Genomic DNA, 20,677 nt, shown 5'->3' with positions numbered 1-20,677 from the left:
TATCAGAATTTGTTTCAAAACCTTGAGGGAAGTCCTGTCTTATTATGGTAAAATGTGCCATTGTTACTCTTCAAAATGTCAGAAGGCTTTCTGTAATTTGCCCACCCTTTTGCCCTTTTAAAAGCACTTATAGTCCCCTAGCATTTCCGGAAGTTTTATTGTTTCTTTTACTTGTTCTGTTTCCACATTTATGTAATTTCCTGGGGACTTGTTGGAACCATGTCACATCCCCATGGTATTTCTCTATTTTGAAGTCTTGAAATTTCTGTTGATGACGTATAAACCTTGATCTAATGTATCATCAATTTATATTGTCTTGAAGGGCTTCGCGTTGGTTTTGTTTGTTTTTTGTTCTTTACATCCTTTTGGGGGTTTACTTCGTCACCAGCTTGATTCTTGCTGTTGTATATGACAGCTTCAAAGGTCAGGTATGGTTTATTTCATCTTCTTAAGCTGCCTCTAAGCATGGACAATAAGACACAGCTATTGTATCTGTGTTCATCTATTCATTTCAGCTGCTGGTATATTTTTTACTACTTAATGTTCAAGAAACAGCTATGTTTAGTTTCTTCTTGTTTCCTCAAGAAAGAATACAAATGCATATGTTCAAATCTCTTATTTGTTGTAGCTTGCAAAACAAGTTTCTGTGATGGACTCTACAAGGAGACGAATCCTGGAGAAAGCTTTTAATCTCATAGATAAAAATGTAAGAACAGTTGTCTCTACAGGCTAAATCTTCTCTAAGCATGCTTCAGCAACAATCTTTTCCAATTTTCTTGATCTGCTTCTTTTGAATGATATGTCTTGCTTATGTCTTTGATTAAAAGTTTCATCTCTGTACTTTGTTTTTGACTTTGAGACAATCCTATTTAGATGGTACTCTTTATACCTTTTTGATAAGTTAATAGTACTCTTTAAATCTTAAAAGGAATTTTGCTTCCAAACTAGAGGGAGATATATTCTTACTTAAATACAAAAGAAAATAATATTCGTCTTGTGTCTTCTTTGAAATAACATCCCTGGAATCATAAAGTTCAAGGGCTTGGATTATATGTAATTTACATAATTTTAAGGAGTGTTGTGGAAAACAATTAGCTGCTATCAGGAAGCAGACCAACAATTTAATTTGAGCTCATGGATGGTCAGACACATTAACGCTAATACCCTTCTTTGCATGAATTACTGCCTGACGGTAGTAAAGGAGTGAGCAGGCCTTGCACATGTAGAACAAAAGTAATTAATCACGGGTGGAGATTAAGGATTTCCTATCTATTAGTTTGATTACTGTGGTTTATAAGATCCTTGCTTGAATAGGTTGAAAATGGTGCTAGACAAGAGGGTGTTAGAACCCCAAAATACCTTTGTAAGAGGGAGACAGATTCTGGACTCTATTGATTACCAATGAATGTTTAGATAGTCACATAAGGTACAGCATACCTGGGGTTTTGTGCATGTTAGATTTGGAGAAAGCCTACAATCATGTGCATTGTAATTTCCTCTTGTATATGCTTTAGCGACGTGGGTTTGATTCTAGGTGGAGGAAGTGGATTTTTCCCTGGTTTGTTTTTCAATGCTTGTGAATGGAATCCCAAGTGGCTTTGTTCAAAGCTCACAGGCTGAGACAGGGAGTGCCTTTATCCCCTTTTCTGTTCATCATTGTGATGGAGGCGCTTAGTAGGTTGTTGGAGACAGTGGGGGGAGGCAATTACATATCGGGGTTTTTAGTTGGTGATCTTTTTGCTAATCAATTAATGATCTCATATCTTCTATTTCCGGATGATACTTTGATCTTGTTTGGGGCTCATCCAGAGCAATTGTGGCACTTGAAAGCAATTTTTGTGTAGTTTCAAGTTATATTTGAATTGAAGATAAATTTGGGGAAATTCGAATTGGTTCCAGCTGGTGATGTGTCGGATATTGAAGCTTTGACCAGTATTTTGAGATGCAAGGTAGCTTAAATTCCCATAACATATTTTGGTCATAGGTTCCAATTTCAAAGAAAAATTTGTGTGGAATAGCGTAATGGAGAGGTGTTTGGCTGGTTGGAAAAGAATGTACCTTTTCAAGGGGGGCTGACTTACTTTGATAAAGGGCACTTTATCCAACCTTCCTACTCTATATCCTTTATAGATATGGTATATTCTGGATTATTGAGATGAGGTGGAGTGGATAAGCTCATGCTAGAATCCTTTCACTGGAGGCTTTTTGAAATTAGATCCTATATGGTTTTAGGGATAATTACAATTTACCCACCTGTGGTTTGCCTCTATTTCTATGTGCCTACCCGTGGTTTCAATTTTGACACTTTACCCACCTGAGGTTACTGCTACCCACGGCCCCACAAACCCAGGTCCACCCACAGCACCACGACCGACCCACGGCGAGCAGCTACCCACGGCCCCACGAACCCAGGTCCACCCACAACACCACGACCCCACACTGATGTCCACCGTGACAACCCAAAATCTCAGATCGACCACCACCAAAAATCCCAAATCGCAACCTACACATCACGCTATTCACTCAGACCCCAATCAGTGATGCTCCTCCTCCTCCACAAATCAAAACCCAAACCCATAGATTGGCTTCGCCGGCGATGGATAGGAGATGTTGGAGGTGGGTATGGAGTGGGCGGAGGTGAAAGAAGAGAAGAAAAGGGAGAAAACTCACCGAACTGGCTTCAGAGTGTGGGGTAGAGCTGCGTCGGAGTGTGGGTGGATGTCGGACCTTCGACGGAGTGTGGGGTGGAGCTGCGTCTCTCTGTCGTCGGTGCGTGGGGGTGGAGCTGAGGTGAGCTTAAGGATGAGTTTCGAGGTGTGTGTGAGAGAAGTGTGTGAGGAGTGTGTGTGAGAGAAGTGTCTGAGGAGAAGTGTGTGAGGAGTGTGTGTGAGAGAACTGTGTGAGGAGTGACCAATCCGGAAAATGGAAATGAAAATTTAAGTGGGTGTCATTGTAGCATCATCTAATTTCTTGTTTGATTCAGGTGAGAGTACGTGGAAGAGGTGTGTTTGATCTGATTTCTTGTTGGATTTTTGGATGAAACTTGTTAGAGTAACGGAAAAATTAGAGGTGGGTTACGGAGCATAAACGGCAGTAACCTCAGGTGGGTAAAGTGTCAAAATTGAAACCACAGGTAGGCACATAGAAATAGAGGCAAACCACAGGTGGGTAAATTGTAATTATTGAGATGAGGTGGAGTGGATAAGCTCATGCTAGAATCCTTTCACTGGAGGCTTTTTGAAATTAGATCCTATATGGTTTTACACTCCATAGCTCAATGGTTTGTTCCATGGAAGAATCTGTGGAAACCTTAAGTGCTAACAAAGGTCAGTTTCTTCCTTTGGGAAGCAGTATTGGGGAAAATCTTAACTACTGATAACTTGCAGAGGCATTGGATAGTTGTGATTGATTGGTGTTGTATGTGTATAAGAGGGATGGGGAAACTACTGATCATTTACTTCTACATTGCCCTGTTGCTAGAGAGATGAGGAATATGGAATTTTCACTATTTGAGATTAAATGGGTCATGCCAAGAGCGGTTGGGGAGCTCCTACGCCTAGCAAGTTTAGCAAGCACAGCAAAGTAGTGATTTGAAACATGATCCCTTATTGCCTCATGTGTGTATTTTGTGGGGGGGGGGGGAATGCTTAGACTTTTGAAGGGAGTGAGAGATTGATTCCTGACTTGAAGCTTTTATTCCTCAAAACTTTTTTTGAGTGAATAATTTCTTCCAAGTGTTTATACTTTGCTTCTTTGTCTGATTTACTTGATAGTTGTACTTTTCATGCATCTTTTTGATTGACTTTTGCTGTGTCCGTAGTACACTATCTATGTATGTTGGTTCATTTTACTCGTTCATTTTATTTTCAATGAAGTATTATTACTTATAAAAAAAAAAAAAAAAATTATGAGTGGGGAAGTTTGGATGACAGGTCCTTCTTGCCTAATGTGGTATATTTGGAAAGAGCGAAATCCCCTTACTTTTTAGGGAAAGGAATTTCCCTAGCCACATCTTAAATTTCTCTTTTTAAAAACGTTATATGAGTGGACTTACAATTCCTATACCCTCTCCATGACTACATTCTTGGGCTTTTTAGATGATTTACCTTTCGGTCGTTTAGGTTTTTTATTTATTTTATTTTATTTTATTTTTATATATTTTAAATGCTCTGTTTCTTCTTGTTTTTCTGCCATTCTTTTGTATACATCCCTGTAATAGGATAGTGCTTTTTTAATGAATTTCTATTACTTATATATATATATATATAAATAAAAGTTTTTGAAGAAATTTTATTTGAGCCCTCAATAGCCTCTTGTGTCATCCTTGGTGCTTATAGAAGTACCTCAACATTTGAGGTTAGGAGTTCAAAGTTCAAAGCACCTTGTGTTTCACTGGTATAACATTTAGATTTAAGGATAAGGTAACTCTTTCTGCCATGTGCAATGACAAATAATGAATGCCTTGGTATAGAGTGAGTTTCAAAATTGAAGGGAGCAAAAGGGCAAGAGGAAGGCCCAAGAGGAGATGGATAGATTCAAGAAGTTGTGCTAAAATACGATTTCCAAGAATATGATAGAGGATGTGGCTCTAGTTAGAGTTGATGAATACCTTGGTAGTCTTTTTAGGTGAGTTGAGTTGAATGTAAGATCCTGAATGTTTATGAAAGCTAAATGAATGGTACAGAGTGTCCAGTCACTTGATGAGAAAACTTTGGATAGTGTTTCAGAAAACTATAGTTAAAACAGAAGGAAGAAAAAATTGGTGGATGTCATGCCTTGGAACTGGATATTCTATTTTCTTTGACAAGTGTTGATTTTCGTGAGTGATAATGCTGAAGGTGTTTGAAAGACATTTATTTCGAAATTGTCACAACAGTCTGTTTCCTAGCCAGAAATAAATGGTAGGAGAGGCATGCCAATCTCAATTACAAATATTAAATTAAGAGTTTATTTTGAGCCTTGTTTGTGGCTGTAGTTGATGGAGCTTAGGAAAAGGTTTCATGGAGTTTATTGAATGACATTATTTATCTAACAAGTTTGTGTATTGTATAAAAGACAGTTGACAACACCTGTTGAATCCATTGACATATTAATAGACATTAACATGCTGGTGCCCTCTGAATTTATAGTATGTATGAGTTCATATTTAGATTGAATGAGTTATAACACCCCCACCCAACCCCCCCGTTTTTATTTTTCAAAATACAGCCCTTGTGCTGTCATCCTTGTTTTATGGCATCATGACTTCTTTTTTTAATTTTTTTATCATAATGATTTTGGGTAGTTTTTTTATACATTTAAATATAGTTGCATTTGTTATTGTTGACATTACATTTTTATTTATTTTTTGGCCCTTTTTTGTGCTTTAACAGAATCATGGATTTCTTGATAAAGAGCAATGCATTCGACTGTTTGAGGAACTGAATAAGTACAGGTATTAATGGCACCGCTATCTTTAACATGATTTAGTAGCTATTTCTTTTATCGTACATTGTTGAATGTTTTCTGAAATTCTGTTGGTTTATAGGAATAAATGGAAGGCTCCTGTGTCACTGAACATGGCCCTACGCAAAATTGCCTTCTCTCTTAAAAAAAAAAAAAAAAAAAAAATGGTCTTAGGATACAATGACACCCTAAAAAGCATGGGGCAATGGAATTTTATACAGACGTTTGGTTTTGACTTTTTGATAATATTTTTTCACTTTGTGTTGTATCTCTTCTGCTCGGAACTTCTTTCTTTCATCTTTTACTAGAGGGATGTGTGAACATTGCATGCTAGTAGAAAGTAGATAACCCAAAAAGTCTGGGCGTGGGCAGAAAAATATATAGTATGTTAATTCAATGTTTTTAAAAGTGCTGCAGGTGGGAACCATAAGTTCTTTGGAATCTACTATACTGTCCATGGTAAGTTGCAAGAGAAAGGACAATAGGGTCGTACGTTCCTATTATAACTATATTTTTGGCTGCCTTACTGCTTCTTTCCCATGGAAGAGCATTAGGAGTGTAAAGGGCCCTAAAAGGGCGTTGTCTTTTTTATGGGCAGCAGCTCCAGATTCTTACAATCGATAACCTTGTTAAGAGGGGACTCCCCCTAGTTAATTGGTGCTGCATGTGTCAACTGTCAATGCTGTGGGGAAATTGTAGAGCATCTTTTGCTTCATTGCGAGTTTTCTCATGCTTAGTGGAGTGAAGTTTTCCTGATGTTTGGGATTCAGTGGGTGATGCAAGAAAAGGTAGCATCTTTTCTGCTTAGGTGGCAGAACTGGTTGGGGAAGCATTCCTCAAATGTTTGGAATTTGGTATTAGCATGTTTGATGTGGTTAGTTTGATGGGAGTGTAACAGCCCCACTTTTGAGGATGCTATGAGCTCTATAGATCATCTGTAGTCCTTGCTAATCCGGATTTTGTTTGATTGATCTCGGGTTTGGGGTTTTACGCATTTTACTTCCATTTCTGATTTCCAATATTTTGCTATAATTTCTATTTGATTTGCTTGTAATTGTTTTAAACACTATGTGTTCATCATCATGAACACAAAGTGCCTTTTCTTTATAAATAGAATTTCTATTTCTTATCTAAAAAAAGAACTACTCTTCATTTTAATCCTTTTTTCATCACTGGATCTATGATCTAACAAAGAAACTATTAACCTGTGCATTTCAAATGTTGTTGCATTGGTTCTTTCCTCAAGAGATCAGCTTTTTGTATAAAATCAAGGTTCTTGTATTTATCATAGGTTTCATTAATTGTGCTGCTAGCTTGTTGATGTGGGAAGCACAAACAAAGATTTATTTTAATTTAGTTTTATTTCTTATAGGAGTCAATTGAATTTTATTTTAGGCCCTAGTAGTAAATTAGGTTTGTTAGTATTTCTATTTAGTCTAGGGTATTTTTGTAATAAGTCAATCAAGGTTACTTATGTTAGTTAGACTTTAGTAGTCTATATAACAAGGTGTTGGAATCTTTTTGAGGAGGATTATTTTGATGAACAAAATTTCAGTTGAAATCATCCCAATGGTCTAGTGCCGACTCTAGCCAACCCCAAGTGCTGACTCCAACCAACCTTAGGTGCTGAGTCTAGAAGTTTTCTCATGCTAGGTGCTGATTACTAGAAAGTCTGGTGCTGACTCATAGTTTCTCTATCTTTATGTTTCTAGTTATTTACTTTTGTTGTTGCATTGTTCTGGTTTGTGCCATGTCACTTGTGATGATTTGTGAATCTTGAAGGATGTCTTATATATATTTCTTGTAGGACTTTGCCAGAAATATCAAGAGAAGAATTTGAGTTGATATTTGATGAGCTGGATGATAGTCATGATTTCAAGGTATGTCCATTTACTTAAGCTCTTCGTTAGACTATACTAAATTCTAGTGATATTTATTTTTATTTTTTATTAGTGTTCAAAACTTTTCTTTGTCATCTGTTTGAACAATCCATCATTGGTGTAAAAAATTTTCATTTAGTCATTTTGCTAAATTTAATCATTTCTGTTTTTGGTGTCATGGATATGTTTGCTAGCAAATGTATACAGCACCTACTAATTCACATAAGACTTCGATGCTTAGTTTGTAATTTTTATGAATATAAGGAAGAATACACTTTGGTTTTAGAGTGCTTCTTGTATTTCATAACAAGCAGATTTTGTTTCCATTTTAGGCAAGATAATATCCTTGCCTCCCATATCTAGAAATACATAGAAGGAAGGCATTTGGTTTGGGTCATCTTTCAAGATTCCTTATTGGAATGCAAATAGCTCAAGGGAATTTGGATCCCCATAAAACCCCACTTCTATAGGAATATGGATTTACTTGAAAAACTGTGGGTATTCACATTCCCAAGACCAGGATAGTTATTCTATTTTATTTATTTTTTTAATTTTTTGGATTAGTAAGAAAAAAAGGAAACTTTTTTTACAAAAGTGACAATGATACCCCATTTAATACTCTCTGACTATCCAAAGTATAACTTTTTCATCGTACACATTCGCCCTCCTATCTTTTCATTCTCTGTCTGATTTGTTGCTATGCCACTCTCTCTCTCTGCTGGAACACGGTTGCTTGACCATTACCACTGTGGTGAGTATTGCTCTTCCATGCCTAGGTTTTCTTTAATCCATTGCATTTTTTACATTTTAGATTTGTTATGATATCTCAATTTTAATAACCTTTTTGGGAAGTATGCATGGCCTAGACTTCAATTTTGAGAACCAGCTTCCATAACCCTTTGTAGTCTTTCCTGCATTGTCTCCTTCTGGGACTGAGATGTATTATGCTCTAGTTATTACTTTAGATCATTTTTATTTATAATATAATAGGGATAGAGAATGTGAGATTTACTTTTTTTGGTTTAATTTTGTAATTTGTTGTTTATACTGTTGGTTCCTAGACAATATTTTGCATCTAAATATTAATGCACCTTATGCTCAAAAACCTAAATGCTGGGGGCATATCCCCCCCCACCCCACCCCCTTTCAGGAACTTTGTTTATTTTTAGTGCTTAGTAACTAGATCAAATTATTTTATTAAAATTATTAGTTGCCTAGACATCCAAATAAGTAAAAAAAAGGTGATCCTTAAATACGTTCTAACCTTATGATAGAGTTTCATTATCCATTCTTGCCTAGATCCTAGACATCGAGAATTAACACTTTGCTATATGTTATTGATCTCTAGCCTTTTCTGATTACTGATTAGTGGTGGGACCTAAATTTTTCTGTTTTGTAATAAGAATTAAAATGTCTTAAGGACAAAGTTAGAGATAGAGATGTCACTTTCCCTTGTCTGGTACTGGGGATGGAAGCCTGGAAGAAGGATGAAACTTGCCCTTGATTGTTAGAAGAGAATTATTATAAGGAAGAAAGAGAATTTTAATTATTATTATACCCTTGTATTAATTTTTTTGATATATGATGTAGATAAATTGGTGAAATTGCAAAGACCCTTTGTGTTCATCTCATTATTTGGCCTCCCCATAATAAATCCAAATGGAATATTTAATTCTGAAGAATTATCCTTTTGTTTGAGTAAGGTAATCTGAGTCCTGTGTTAAGAGAGATCAGATAGGATCCTGCTGTGATCCTCGATCTCTTCCTGAATTTTGGATCAATTGGATGATACATAGTGGGGCTAGGTGAAACTTATTCATTCTTTTTTTCCCCAAATACAAAACATGAAAACTAGTTATCTACTAATGTTTCTTCCTTTCTGTTTGCTTCGTTCATTTTCTTCCTTCCTAACATGGAGGCTTCAATAAAATAAAATTTTGACACCCTGATATTAAATTTTGATCTTCTAGTTGTGCTGGAAGGGTAAATAAAATAGTGTGATGACTCAACTTGCTTCATCATTCACACAAGTCTACCATTTGCTTACCACTGCATGACCCTTTTTGCCTTTGCTTGAGATTCAATGTTCTCACATCATTTATCTTTCAACAAAAACAATTCTAGAATGCAAATCATTACAAGTGGTAAACAGATTATTTTTGGCCAACAGGATTACAAGTAGTGCAACCTCATAATTTGAAAGAACAACAAAATTTGGTTTTTCTTTTCCTTGTATTTTAAATTGTTTTTTACTAGAGATGGACATTGTAGAAGAAAAATGTTATGGTTACTATCATTTGTTGTATGTGTATTTTTCTGATTTGTTTGCTGAACTTCATCTTTTGACTTGTAGATCAACCTAAATGAATTTTCTGACCTTTGCAATGCCATTGCTCTAAAATTCCAGAAGGAAGAGTGTGTAAGTCCGAAACGCCCTAGATCTGAAACATTAGTAAGCTTCTTTTTGAGTGACAAAGAGCTTTATATTGCATCTTTGATACTATGCATTTTGGTTGCAGGAATCTTGCTTTGAATATTTTCCATCAGTCTACAATTCACCCTGCTCTAAAAAGTTGAAAGGCTTTGTGCGGAGTCCTAGATTTGGATACATTATATCCTTCATTCTTGTACTGAATCTGTTTGCTGTTATTGTGGAAACAATGGTATGACCTCTATTTTAATAGAACTGGTGCTTTACACGCCACCGTGGCGGGGTCAACATATAGGGTTCATTGCCTTGGATTTATTTGATATTTATGAATTAAAGTTCGCTTTAATATTCTTGTTTGATGCCTTGTGGTATGATCTTAGTGCTTATGAATAAACTTGCATTGACTCAATAAGGATGTAATTTCTAGATGCTATTTGTTGTCAAAGTTCATCATTGTGGTGTAAAAATAATTTATTTTTCCATCACTGCATGTTTCAAATGAAATAGAATTCAAATGGTCATAATTATTTTTTTGTGGTGTTTGTCATTTGGTTCTTGATTGGCTTTCCCAGCCCCCTTCCCCTACCCCATACCTGAGGGGACCCCTTTTAATTATTCCATGCAAATGGAATTGAGATCATTTTCAACAGGCAGCAGCTTTCGGGGATCTTTGTTAACTGCCCAAATGGGAAAGAGGAATTCACAATTTCTGGAGATAGATGCAACTGTCAATTTTATTATGGACAGAGTGTTAAACATGTCTCTGTGAATTTATTATTTTGAGTATGTATATTATTCTTTGTTTTAGGGTTTTATACTGGCAGAATAACCGTAGATACTAAAGATAATGAGATAAAATGAGGATGATGATTGCTATAAGTAGTGTTTACATAGGGCATATTTGGCACACTGAATGGAGTTACAACAGTGATGATAATCTTTATTACTAGAAATAAAAGGTATTGTAATGAAATAGCTAAACATATTCATACATTTGATTGTAAGTTGTAACATTAGAAAATATCTTAGTTATTCAATTATTTTTCCTAAAAAGGAATAATTTTTAAATTTGAGAGAGGTTATTTTTTATTTTTGTAATTGTTATATGTATATGGAAAATTTGTACATATTAATTTTAGAAATTAGTACACCTAGTCACCTACTAAGGAAAAGCTATTACAATCCATTTAGAGATGAAAGTTATTCCTCTTTTTAAAAAATAGTCATTCATAGAGAATGACTATTTTTTGTAATAAAAACATAACTAAACTACAGAATAGATAAACCATAGAAATAATTGTTATATTACAGTGTCTATTACAGTCTACCAAACATATCCATAGTAAGGGGTAAATGTGTAATAATGTACTAAGGTTGACAACAAGAAGTAAATGATGATGATGATGATGATGATGATGATTATTATTATAATTTGCAAGTTTCTTGGAAAAATTGTATTACATCCTCATAATTCTCCATATTCCTAGGATAGTTGGTGAATTTTTACTTGTTTCTACAAATTAATAAACAAGTTGTAAGCGTCATGACATCAAGTACTGATCATGCCATTTTCAGCTAAAGCGTCCTCTAAATTGTACTCCTTTTTTAGCCTAGATTGCAACGAGTTTGCAGCTTTAGTTGCCCATGATTCCAATGCTGGGTAATTTTTTTTCCCATATTTTGTCAACTGTGGATGTGTCACTGTTGAATGATTAAATCCCAGACCCCACAACAATCGAGTCTTAGAAGAGGAATGCTTTTACATGTTAACCAACAAAGGCACCTAGTTAAGTGCTAATTGCACATATGATGTCAGAAATATTCTACCAGACATTTTTGTCAATTAATTCTTGGTCAACATCCGGAATAATGTTAGTGTTCCAGATTTATTTACCTTAAGAACAGCCATTTCCACTACTCTTTACATGTCATCATTTTCAGTTAGGTTTTAGAATAAGAAAATTGATGATATGTCTACCATCTGATACCTGGTCTATTTGGTTTCAAACTATAATACCAATGTCCATTCTTTAGGATGATGAAAGGCTCCAGCACACTTACTAAAGTGAGAGATGAGGCCATGAATAGGGGTATTTTGGCATTAAAAGGAAAGTAATATTTCCCTAACGTTCTCAGAAAGGAGTGAGGAAACCTTTCTAATCAATGTTGAGAGAGAGAGAGAGAGAGAGAGAGCCCATTAATATGAATCTTTTGGCATTAAATGAAAAGTAATATTTCCCTCTAATGTTCTTAGAAAATACTGAGGAAGCCTTTCTAATCAATGCTCCATTAATGGAGATACTCTTTGACCTTCTTGCAAGTCAAAACAAAAAATCTGACAGAACCAAGAATCAAATATTTAAATTCATTTCTTGAACACTTTGATACTCAATGGCACTCCAAACTATTAATAGAGTCGTTTTTGTAATAGAGTTGTGCTTTTGGTTTCTTGATTACTGGATCTAGAACAATTAATTGGCAAGTGGCTCATGTATCTTTATCTTGACATTTATAAATCGTGCTAATGTGGAACGCTTATTTTGTTGCAGCTTGATATAGAAAATAATTCTGCTCAAAAGGTGTGGCAAGAGGTAGAGTTTGTCTTTGGTAAGCGCTTGCTGAGGATCAATTTATCTTCATATGTACATGTGTGAATTATTGCTAAACTAACAGTCTATAGTCTAAAGATGTTTATGGTGAGCTTCTGAGTTGATGTAAGTCGTAGATTCAGAAAATTAAGACAACATAGATTTTTCAGCCTCATTCATGGTTGGCTGCTAAAATTGTCCATTAAAGGATTTTCATTGTTACAATTAGCTTGTAGTGGATTAATATATTAAAAAGGCAGTTAGTGACCTTGGTAGTTATGTCAGTGACGTGAGCTTGAAATGATCCATCATAACTATGTATATATTCAATGATTGAGATGGTCAATTCTGTTCTAACCGTCAGCATTGATGTTTGGAACCAATATTGATGGCCTTCCTGAATGTTGATACCCTTTCAGGCACGAGCCGGAAGCATAAGTGTATTATATTTGAACCAAGGCTATGCTTAGGGTCTTTTAGATCACATCTGAGGGAAAGTGCAACATATGAATGCTAGATGAGAAACACACTGAAGCATGACAAGCTAGAACTTTGGAACAATAAAATTAAAATAAAGGATAGGAACCTAGGAATCAGCTCCTAGGCTTGCTTGGAGTCAACACCATGTGAGAAAAAAAACCACTAGGAGTTTGCACCAGACAAAAAACCAAAAGAAACTTTGATTCATCGAAATTGCATCTCCTTGAAAGGAGTACAATAGTTTGCTTATACAGGAATACTAAATCCTAATTCTAATAAGCATAGGAAACCCTACTTATTGAATGATATAAGTTGCTCTTTATTACCTGTTTGGTCTAATTACTCCAAATTATGTGTGCTATATAGACTAATCTTAGTTTCTGTTTCTGAAATTAATAGGTGGCTTTTTCTTCTTCTTTTTCTTATTTTGTCTTTTTATCCCACAGGTTGGATATATGTGCTGGAAATGGCTTTAAAAATATATTCATTTGGATTTGAGAATTATTGGAGGGATGGCCAAAACCGCTTTGATTTTATGATCACTTGGATAATAGGTAATCAGATTGGAAAATAACATCCCTTTGTAGTACTATTTATTGCAATTTCTTTACAAATCAATCTTATAGGCATCATAACAATATTGCTAAATTTGATAAATGGAATTGTCTATAGAAACAACTTTTGCTATTGCTAATTGGCCCTTTTGATTATTATATGGAATAAACATCATTTACTTCTTTGGTTTGGGTTATTGTCTGTTCCATTTATATTACTATTGATTGATGATTCTTATGTTTGTAGTTATTGGAGAAACCTTGACTTTTGTGGCCCCTCAAGGACTTACTTTCCTTTCCAATGGCGAATGGTAGGGAATATTTTTCTTAAAAATGTTTTTCTTCTTTACATGAGAGTTCGTCATTTTCCCTCACTGTGTTTGTCCTAACTCTTTGCTATTGAGTTTTTACATAATATGAAAATCTTTGAAGAATATAAGTTTCTTAGTCTAGGCATGATGACAATTTTTTGGATGATCTTTACATGACCTCCCCATTGACTTCATCAAATTGCTGTCAATGTAGGATACTTCTTAATGATATTTACAAGTTTCTTATAGGAAAATACCAATGATCATACCACAGACCTGTGTTTCCTCTGATGTCCACAGAACATTAAGTTGATAAATTTGATACAGGAATTTTATGGTTTATCATAGCTTTTAAAGCACTTCCTCATCTACAATTATTTCTCCTTTGTTAATGTTAACAGGATTCGCTACCTTCTCCTCATAAGAATGTTAAGATTGATAAGGCTGCTGATGTACGTCAAGCGTTACCGTGCCTTCATTGCCACTTTCATAACCCTTATACCAAGTTTGATGCCATACCTTGGAACCATATTTTGTGTCCTATGTATTTATTGCTCTCTTGGTGTACAGGTAAATTCTTTTCTCCTGCTTGCTTTCAAAGAAAGCAATTGACTAATATAATGATGCTCTTCTTCTTTCTTCACCAATCCGTGCTTCCCTATTATATTAAATGGAAGTACATGGAAAATGTCTTAACCTGTACTTACACAATTTTTCTTCAGCATATGTTTGGAAATCCTCAAGTTTCTGTTATGTGTCTTCACAGATTTAAAATTTAATATATAGTGTGGAGGGTCAATTTTATACCTAATTGATTTAGACCTAGTTTCAAAAGTTCCATCAGTCACATTTTGAAGGTTGATAATTCTAATCTATAGGTCATTATTTGATACAGCATGTCTTTTAGACATCTGGTAGCCATATCCATGTATAATATTGAATATTTCCCCATTTATGTTACTGTTAAAACATTCTCCAATTTTTTTTCTTCTAATTTTTAGATCTTTGGTGGGATTGTCAATGCTGGAAATGCCAGTTTGGACGGGACTGATCTTTCAGATGATGAGTATCCTTTATTCATTAATAAACTATTTTCTAAGGTTTCATTTTATCCAGCCATGGCATGACTGTGATATCTTTCTATTTTATATTGATAATAAAAGGCTATTATAGGAAAATTCTATTAGATATTAATATTCAATCATTTTGTAAATTGTTTATTGCTTCTACAAAGATTTAATTGCAACAAATGTCAATTTCTTCAGATAATTTTCTTAGCAAAATCAGCTATTTACTTTTCAATTTCAATGACTATCCGAATGGGATGGTGACACTTTTCAATTTACTGGTCATGAATAACTGGCATGAATGGATGCAGGTATAACTACTATTTTATTTGTAATTTTTGTTGAATTATATTATCCTAAATGATCATCTTTCTCTAAATAGTGAATGATACTGTCTGTTTGGCTATTCTTCTATGATTTATGTCCTCATGGAATGCTTGCTGGGATTTTCCCTTTTTTTTTTTCTCTCTTTTTTATTTGAAATGTGATTATGAGAAGCTAGGCTTTCTTGACAGTATCTCCATGTTGACAGAAGATTTGGGGTTCTTCATGAGGGAGCTGTTAATGGGTTGGCTACTCTGAACCTACCTGAAATACAAATTGGAAATCTGCAAACTACAACCACTAGATCTGTAATGCATCGCAAGATTGCACGAATTTAGACAATCCATGCATTTTGATCCCACGTGGGACCTGTGGATTTTATTTAGGCTCCACCTAGTGGATGGTTCGTAGAAACTCCCACGTAAGAGAATTAATCTTGTGGGAACCTGTCACAACCCAAACTCAATCAGACAATTGGTTCTTATGAGTCACAGAGATGCAACCATATTCTTGGGCACATTTCTGTTCATGCATGTCCTGCCATATTCTTGGGCACATTTCTGTTCATGCATGTCCTGCCATGATGGGAAAGTGTTGTATCTGACATGAATTCTCTCTCCTTCAAAGTGTTCAAGTTACTTGGTATGATCCACGTCATTGTGTCTGTCCCAGCATCAAGGCTTTAATCCTTTTTTGGTTCAGTAGAGTTACTAGCTTTGCACTAAAGCATTTGTTTTCCACCCTACAAAATATCTGTTCATTTAAAATGTCAATAAACCGCATGTAGTGCATACAACTAATATTTGGACTATAGAAGAGGTTTAGGCATATTTAAGTTGTTATTAGCAGTTCTTCGTTAATCTTGTGTTATTACTTTTATGGTTCAATTAGTTAAAATTGAACTATAATTGTGACCTACACTTTGTGTCATTCTTTTAATTGCCATTCATCATTTCAGAGCTACAAGGAATTAACAGGAACTGCATGGAGCCTCACTTACTTTGTCAGCTTCTACTTAATAACTGTGTTACTGCTTTTAAATTTGGTAAGTTCTATTAACTTTTGCTCCATTTTTTTTCCAACCATGTTGCCTATATGTTTTTTAAAATTAATAAGTTACACAAGCACTTAGTGTGGTTTGAACCCACTACAGGAGAAGGAGGTGCCATTTGAGCTAAAGCTTATTGGCCCTTTCTCCATGTGTTGCAAAAGCAAAATGCCTGCCATTTGATTGTTTGGCAATTTATGAGGTAGAACAACTTCGTTTCTTGAATAAGATGCTGCAGAAACAGATTTTCAGTAATTGACTAAAACCAAAGTTGAAATATGTATTTTTTTGGCTAAAATTCACATAGAGAGTGACAGTAATTACCTTTATGTATGAAGCATTCATACATAGTAACTTCACAAGGGTCAGCCCATAACAAAGAAAAGTTTTGGTTTGGCTAAGTTAGGGACCTTGATTCCATCCTAAAGATTTTACATGTGACTCCAGACAGGGTTGTTGAGAATGATTTACTTTTAACATTTTAAGGATTTTCTTATCGGGAATTTGGAATATGAGAAGCCTTTGCTGCTGTGGCATTGTTGTCTTAATCTTAAATTTATTTGTTTAGTAAATGAAGAAGCTCTGCTTGGAAAAGATGCCCCTTTGCTTAATGTGGGTAATTTTGAGAGAAAGAAACAATTATACATTTTAATGATATTGAGCTATCGGTTATCAATCTGATATCATTATTTTTTAGGCAGTTGTAGTTTGAATTGGGCTTTAGAATCTGTTCTAATGTAGAGTTTATTTATTCTACTTCTTTTAGGTTGCAATTTTTGTGAATTGTATTCCTTTAGGTTTGCTTTATAATGTCCTGTTGACATGATGTGTTCCTCTTTTCAAAACAATTCTGTATTAATTACCCAAACAAATGAAGATTAACTTTAGAGTTTGTTTTTCATGTTATTTCAGATTGTAGCTTTTGTATTGGAGGCATTCTTTGCTGAAATGGAACTCGAGTCATCAGGAAATTTTGAAGAACAGAATAAGGTTGGTAGCTGTTCTGCACTTATTATTGCAATAGAAAATTAAAGTTATGCAGCCAGGTCCATCTCTTGAAAATGTGAGCATGATGCAGATATATGATTTCCCTTTCACTTAAGAAAATTACATAAATCCTCCTATAATTCTAGGGTGATTTTCAAATTAACTCTTGAGTTTCTCATTCCATCAATATCCACCCTTTAGTTTCAAAATTGTTGCAATCTAGATCTTCATTGAGGTTTAATTAACTAGAGATATTGGAAATTCAAGCAAACTGCACTTGAGAGCTATTTGGAGGCTAAAGGCTTTTCACATGAACAATAAAATGACAGTACAAACTTACAAAATGATGGCATCCTCATTAAATTGTGTTTATTGATTAGGTTTTACATATAAATAAACTCTGAATTTTTTTTTGTGCCAAAATACCATCTGCAACTCTTGTGTAGAATTTTTATTGCTTAGATAAATTCTAAGTACAACTTATATGGATTTCCATTATTTTTAGTTAACAAATTCAAAAACTTACTAAGAGCACATTGTAACACTTTTAAGATTATAGGGTTGACATTAGTGCAATAAGAACTTTTACGTTTAGTTTGACGCTAATACCAAGCTCTGGGGTTTATTTTGTAATTACCTATAAATATATTTTGAAAATTGTTTGATTATCATGTCACTGGGTTGTGAAGTCCTATAATTGGTTAAGATGAAGACACTATTCAAGAAAAAAATATATCACATCATGATTTGATTTTTGCATCTAACTTGTCATTTCTAGGTTTTCATTAACTATCTAACTAATCAATTTAAAAGGAACATTTTTTTTTTTTTTTTTGAAAAGTTACATGGGTTTAGTGCATACAAGCTCAGGATACCTCTTGATTTGCCTCCTACTAATTTGGATTATTAAGAGGTTGTTTGGTTCATTAGTTTTCATGACTCAATTCTCTGTTTCCATAACTCAATTCTCAAAAATGGTGGGACCCATAGCAAAATACTCGTTTGCCTGCACAATTTTTTTGTTTTCAAAACTCTGTTCCTAATACTCAATTCTCTATTTTTGAGTTCTGAGTTGTGGAAACTGAAAACAACTTTTGGCTGTTTTCAGTTTTCAATTCTCATAACTCAATGACATTTTTGTAATTAAACACACATGAGAGACTCACAAACAGTACCAGCCACACCTTTTGACTTTTTTTTTTTTTTCATTTCTTCTCCTGGGTGGGTTGACTGTTCGTTTTTTTTTTCTTCTTCTTCTTTCACTGGTTCTGCTTTTTTTTTTTTTTTTTTTTTACTAGTTCGGTCTGTTCTGGTTTCTTCTTTTTTTTTTTTTTTTTTTTTTTCTTCTTCTTCTTGCACTGGTTCGGTCTTTTTTTTTTTTTTTTTTTTTTTCACTGGTTTGGTCTGTTCTGGGTTTCTTTTTTTTCCTTCTTCTTGCACTGGTTCGGTCTTCATGTTCTGGTTTTTTTATTTTTTTTATTTTATTTTTATTTTTATTTTATTCACTGGGTTCGGTGAGGTTGGGTACTGGAAAAAAAAAAAAAAAAACTGCAGCAGTGACAAATATGAGGCCCACAAATAGTGTGAAAAATATTGAGTGATGAGATGTGAGTGATGGTGCCAAACAAACATGGTATTTTAGAGTAATGAGTGATGAGTGACGGAAATTGAGTGACAAAAAAAAAGCATCTAAACAGCCTCTAATCCACTTGTATGACAATGCTGCAGAGATAGTGCAGGCAATTCAAAAGTTTTAAAGAAATTGCAATTATTTCCTAAGTCAGGTTGTTTTGCATGTTGCTCAGATCTTCAATGATGTTAATAGGACCATGTTAGGTTATCTATTCAAGCTTCAGAAATGATTAAGATGGAAGTTTGCCCACATTGCTGAGCATTGCCATATATATGTTCTGAAAGTTACTTGATATCTATATTTTTGCAAAACAAAACTGGCAGAGTAATGGCTTCTTTGCTTTTTATTAGCAATAGATAAATCATTATTGTTATCCACAGAACTTATCACCTCCATTAGAATTAATTTCCTAAACTAATCGTCTGTTGTTGTTAGTAGGAGCCTCTTTTTTTTAATACTTTTTTTTACCATCATATATTTAAGCTGCACCAACCCTCAATATTTGAAATGAAATCTTATTGACCATAATTAGAGTTTTTCTTGCTTTGAACTGGTTGTTGTTTGTGGCGGTCTTTCTTTCTTGTCACCATAGTCTCCAATGTTTTTGATCCCCTCACCAGTTTATACTTGTAGTTCTATGAAAATATTTAAATCATATAATTATTTTATTACCTTTTCAATCTAGGAAGTACAAGGCAGAAAGGATCGTCGACGATCTGTTGGGTATGTATGGTGAACTAGTTTAAAGATTTGGAAAGCTCTATTTGCATCCATTTTTGGACGTTAACAGCTACCTTATCTTGTTCTTTTGGCTTGGTGCAGTATAAAATCACGGAGTCAGAGGGTTGATCTCCTTCTTCATCATATGTTGAGTGCAGAGCTCGATAAAGAGCCCCCCAACCCATAGATTTGCTTCATTCTACTTGTGGTAACTGAACTAGACCTCACAAAATCTTCTTACCAAGATTTGATCACTTTATAAGACTGAAAAGCGACATTTTGTTTTCCCATTGGATTTGCTATTGTGAATTACAAGTTAGAACTTCACAAATTTCTCATTGTAACTCTGCTTTTGACAATTTTTTGCTTTCCATTGCAATAGCTAACCTGTTACCATTTTATGTCTCTGTGAACTATAGAGAAAAATTCTGAAGCCGTTTTGCCCTTGCTTTGGGGTATTTAGCCTTTACTCTGTAGTGGTTAGCAAAGCAAAAGAATTGTTTCAAGTGACTCGTCCCGGAAGGAACCATGCAATTGCTTTAAATAGTGAGCAGCAGACACACTCTTTGTTTTTCATGCCATTGGTACTAGGTTCTCCTTTTTGGCGGGCAGCTTAATTTCAGTTAGCCTACACAGCTCATGTTCTCCAAAAGGGCGCCCCAACCCCCCCCCCCTTCAATTTTTTTTTTTTTTGGGTACAGAGTTCGATTACAAGAAGTTGTGCAACTACATTTTGTTTTTGTTATAGTTTTATATTGTATTATAATTTGTACATGTGAGGAAAGTATATTTAGCAGTGGAAGGGATTATTGTTTCAACTTTTGAGGGTAGACTACGCAAAGCCTATAAAGAATAAAGGGAAAGGAAATTCACATAATGCCATATGCGGATGCCACAGCCTTTTTTGTATGCCTACATTATGCTATCCAGCATCTTAATCTTATTTTATTTGAATGCAAATTATAAAGTGGGCTGTCTAACTTTTTGGAAAATGGTCCAACTTCTTATATATTCAAAGATGTTGTGCTTGATCCATTATTCACTAACTGAGCTATATAATTTTGGTTTTAAAAATAATTAATGGTTTATTATATCAAGTCAAACCCATGATGAGGGCCTTATAAAGTTTGTAGCTAGCTGGTGTGGTAATATTTCCAAATGGGCAAGATTTAGGTACAATATTTCTTTTAAGATTCTGCCATGTGGGAT

At 34.6% G+C, this 20,677-nt stretch overlaps 1 protein-coding gene across 5 annotated transcripts in view; it reads left to right on the top strand.

The window, feature by feature from the left end:
* Window positions 1-20,345, top strand: part of LOC112018559 (two pore calcium channel protein 1A) — a 32,974-nt gene extending 12,629 nt beyond the window's left edge. For 3 of the 5 annotated variants that reach the window (XM_065771945.1, XM_065771944.1, XM_065771947.1), the window contains 17 exons: window positions 323-428; window positions 629-706; window positions 5,373-5,434; window positions 7,253-7,325; window positions 9,679-9,744; window positions 9,845-9,988; window positions 12,306-12,363; window positions 13,271-13,378; window positions 13,626-13,689; window positions 14,091-14,259; window positions 14,691-14,755; window positions 14,977-15,067; window positions 16,039-16,125; window positions 17,041-17,118; window positions 19,434-19,471; window positions 19,571-19,676; window positions 19,888-20,345. In XM_065771945.1, coding sequence (XP_065628017.1) covers window positions 323-428; window positions 629-706; window positions 5,373-5,434; window positions 7,253-7,325; window positions 9,679-9,744; window positions 9,845-9,988; window positions 12,306-12,363; window positions 13,271-13,378; window positions 13,626-13,689; window positions 14,091-14,259; window positions 14,691-14,755; window positions 14,977-15,067; window positions 16,039-16,125; window positions 17,041-17,118; window positions 19,434-19,471; window positions 19,571-19,655 — 1,372 coding nt within the window. In that variant the 3' untranslated portion in view covers window positions 19,656-19,676; window positions 19,888-20,345. Of the gene's footprint in view, window positions 1-322; window positions 429-628; window positions 707-5,372; window positions 5,435-7,252; window positions 7,326-9,678; window positions 9,745-9,844; window positions 9,989-12,305; window positions 12,364-13,270; window positions 13,379-13,625; window positions 13,690-14,090; window positions 14,260-14,690; window positions 14,790-14,954; window positions 15,068-16,038; window positions 16,126-17,040; window positions 17,119-19,433; window positions 19,472-19,570; window positions 19,677-19,887 lie in introns of those variants that run through there. The other 2 variants (XM_065771946.1, XM_065771948.1) reach the window with 2 other exon arrangements.
* Window positions 20,346-20,677: the final 332 nt, after the last annotated feature.

This window comes from Quercus suber, unplaced genomic scaffold (assembly GCF_002906115.3).
Source record: "Quercus suber isolate HL8 unplaced genomic scaffold, Cork oak 2.0 scaffold_51, whole genome shotgun sequence".
Lineage (NCBI taxonomy): Eukaryota > Viridiplantae > Streptophyta > Magnoliopsida > Fagales > Fagaceae > Quercus > Quercus suber.
This window is presented reverse-complemented; position numbering and strand designations above follow the sequence as displayed.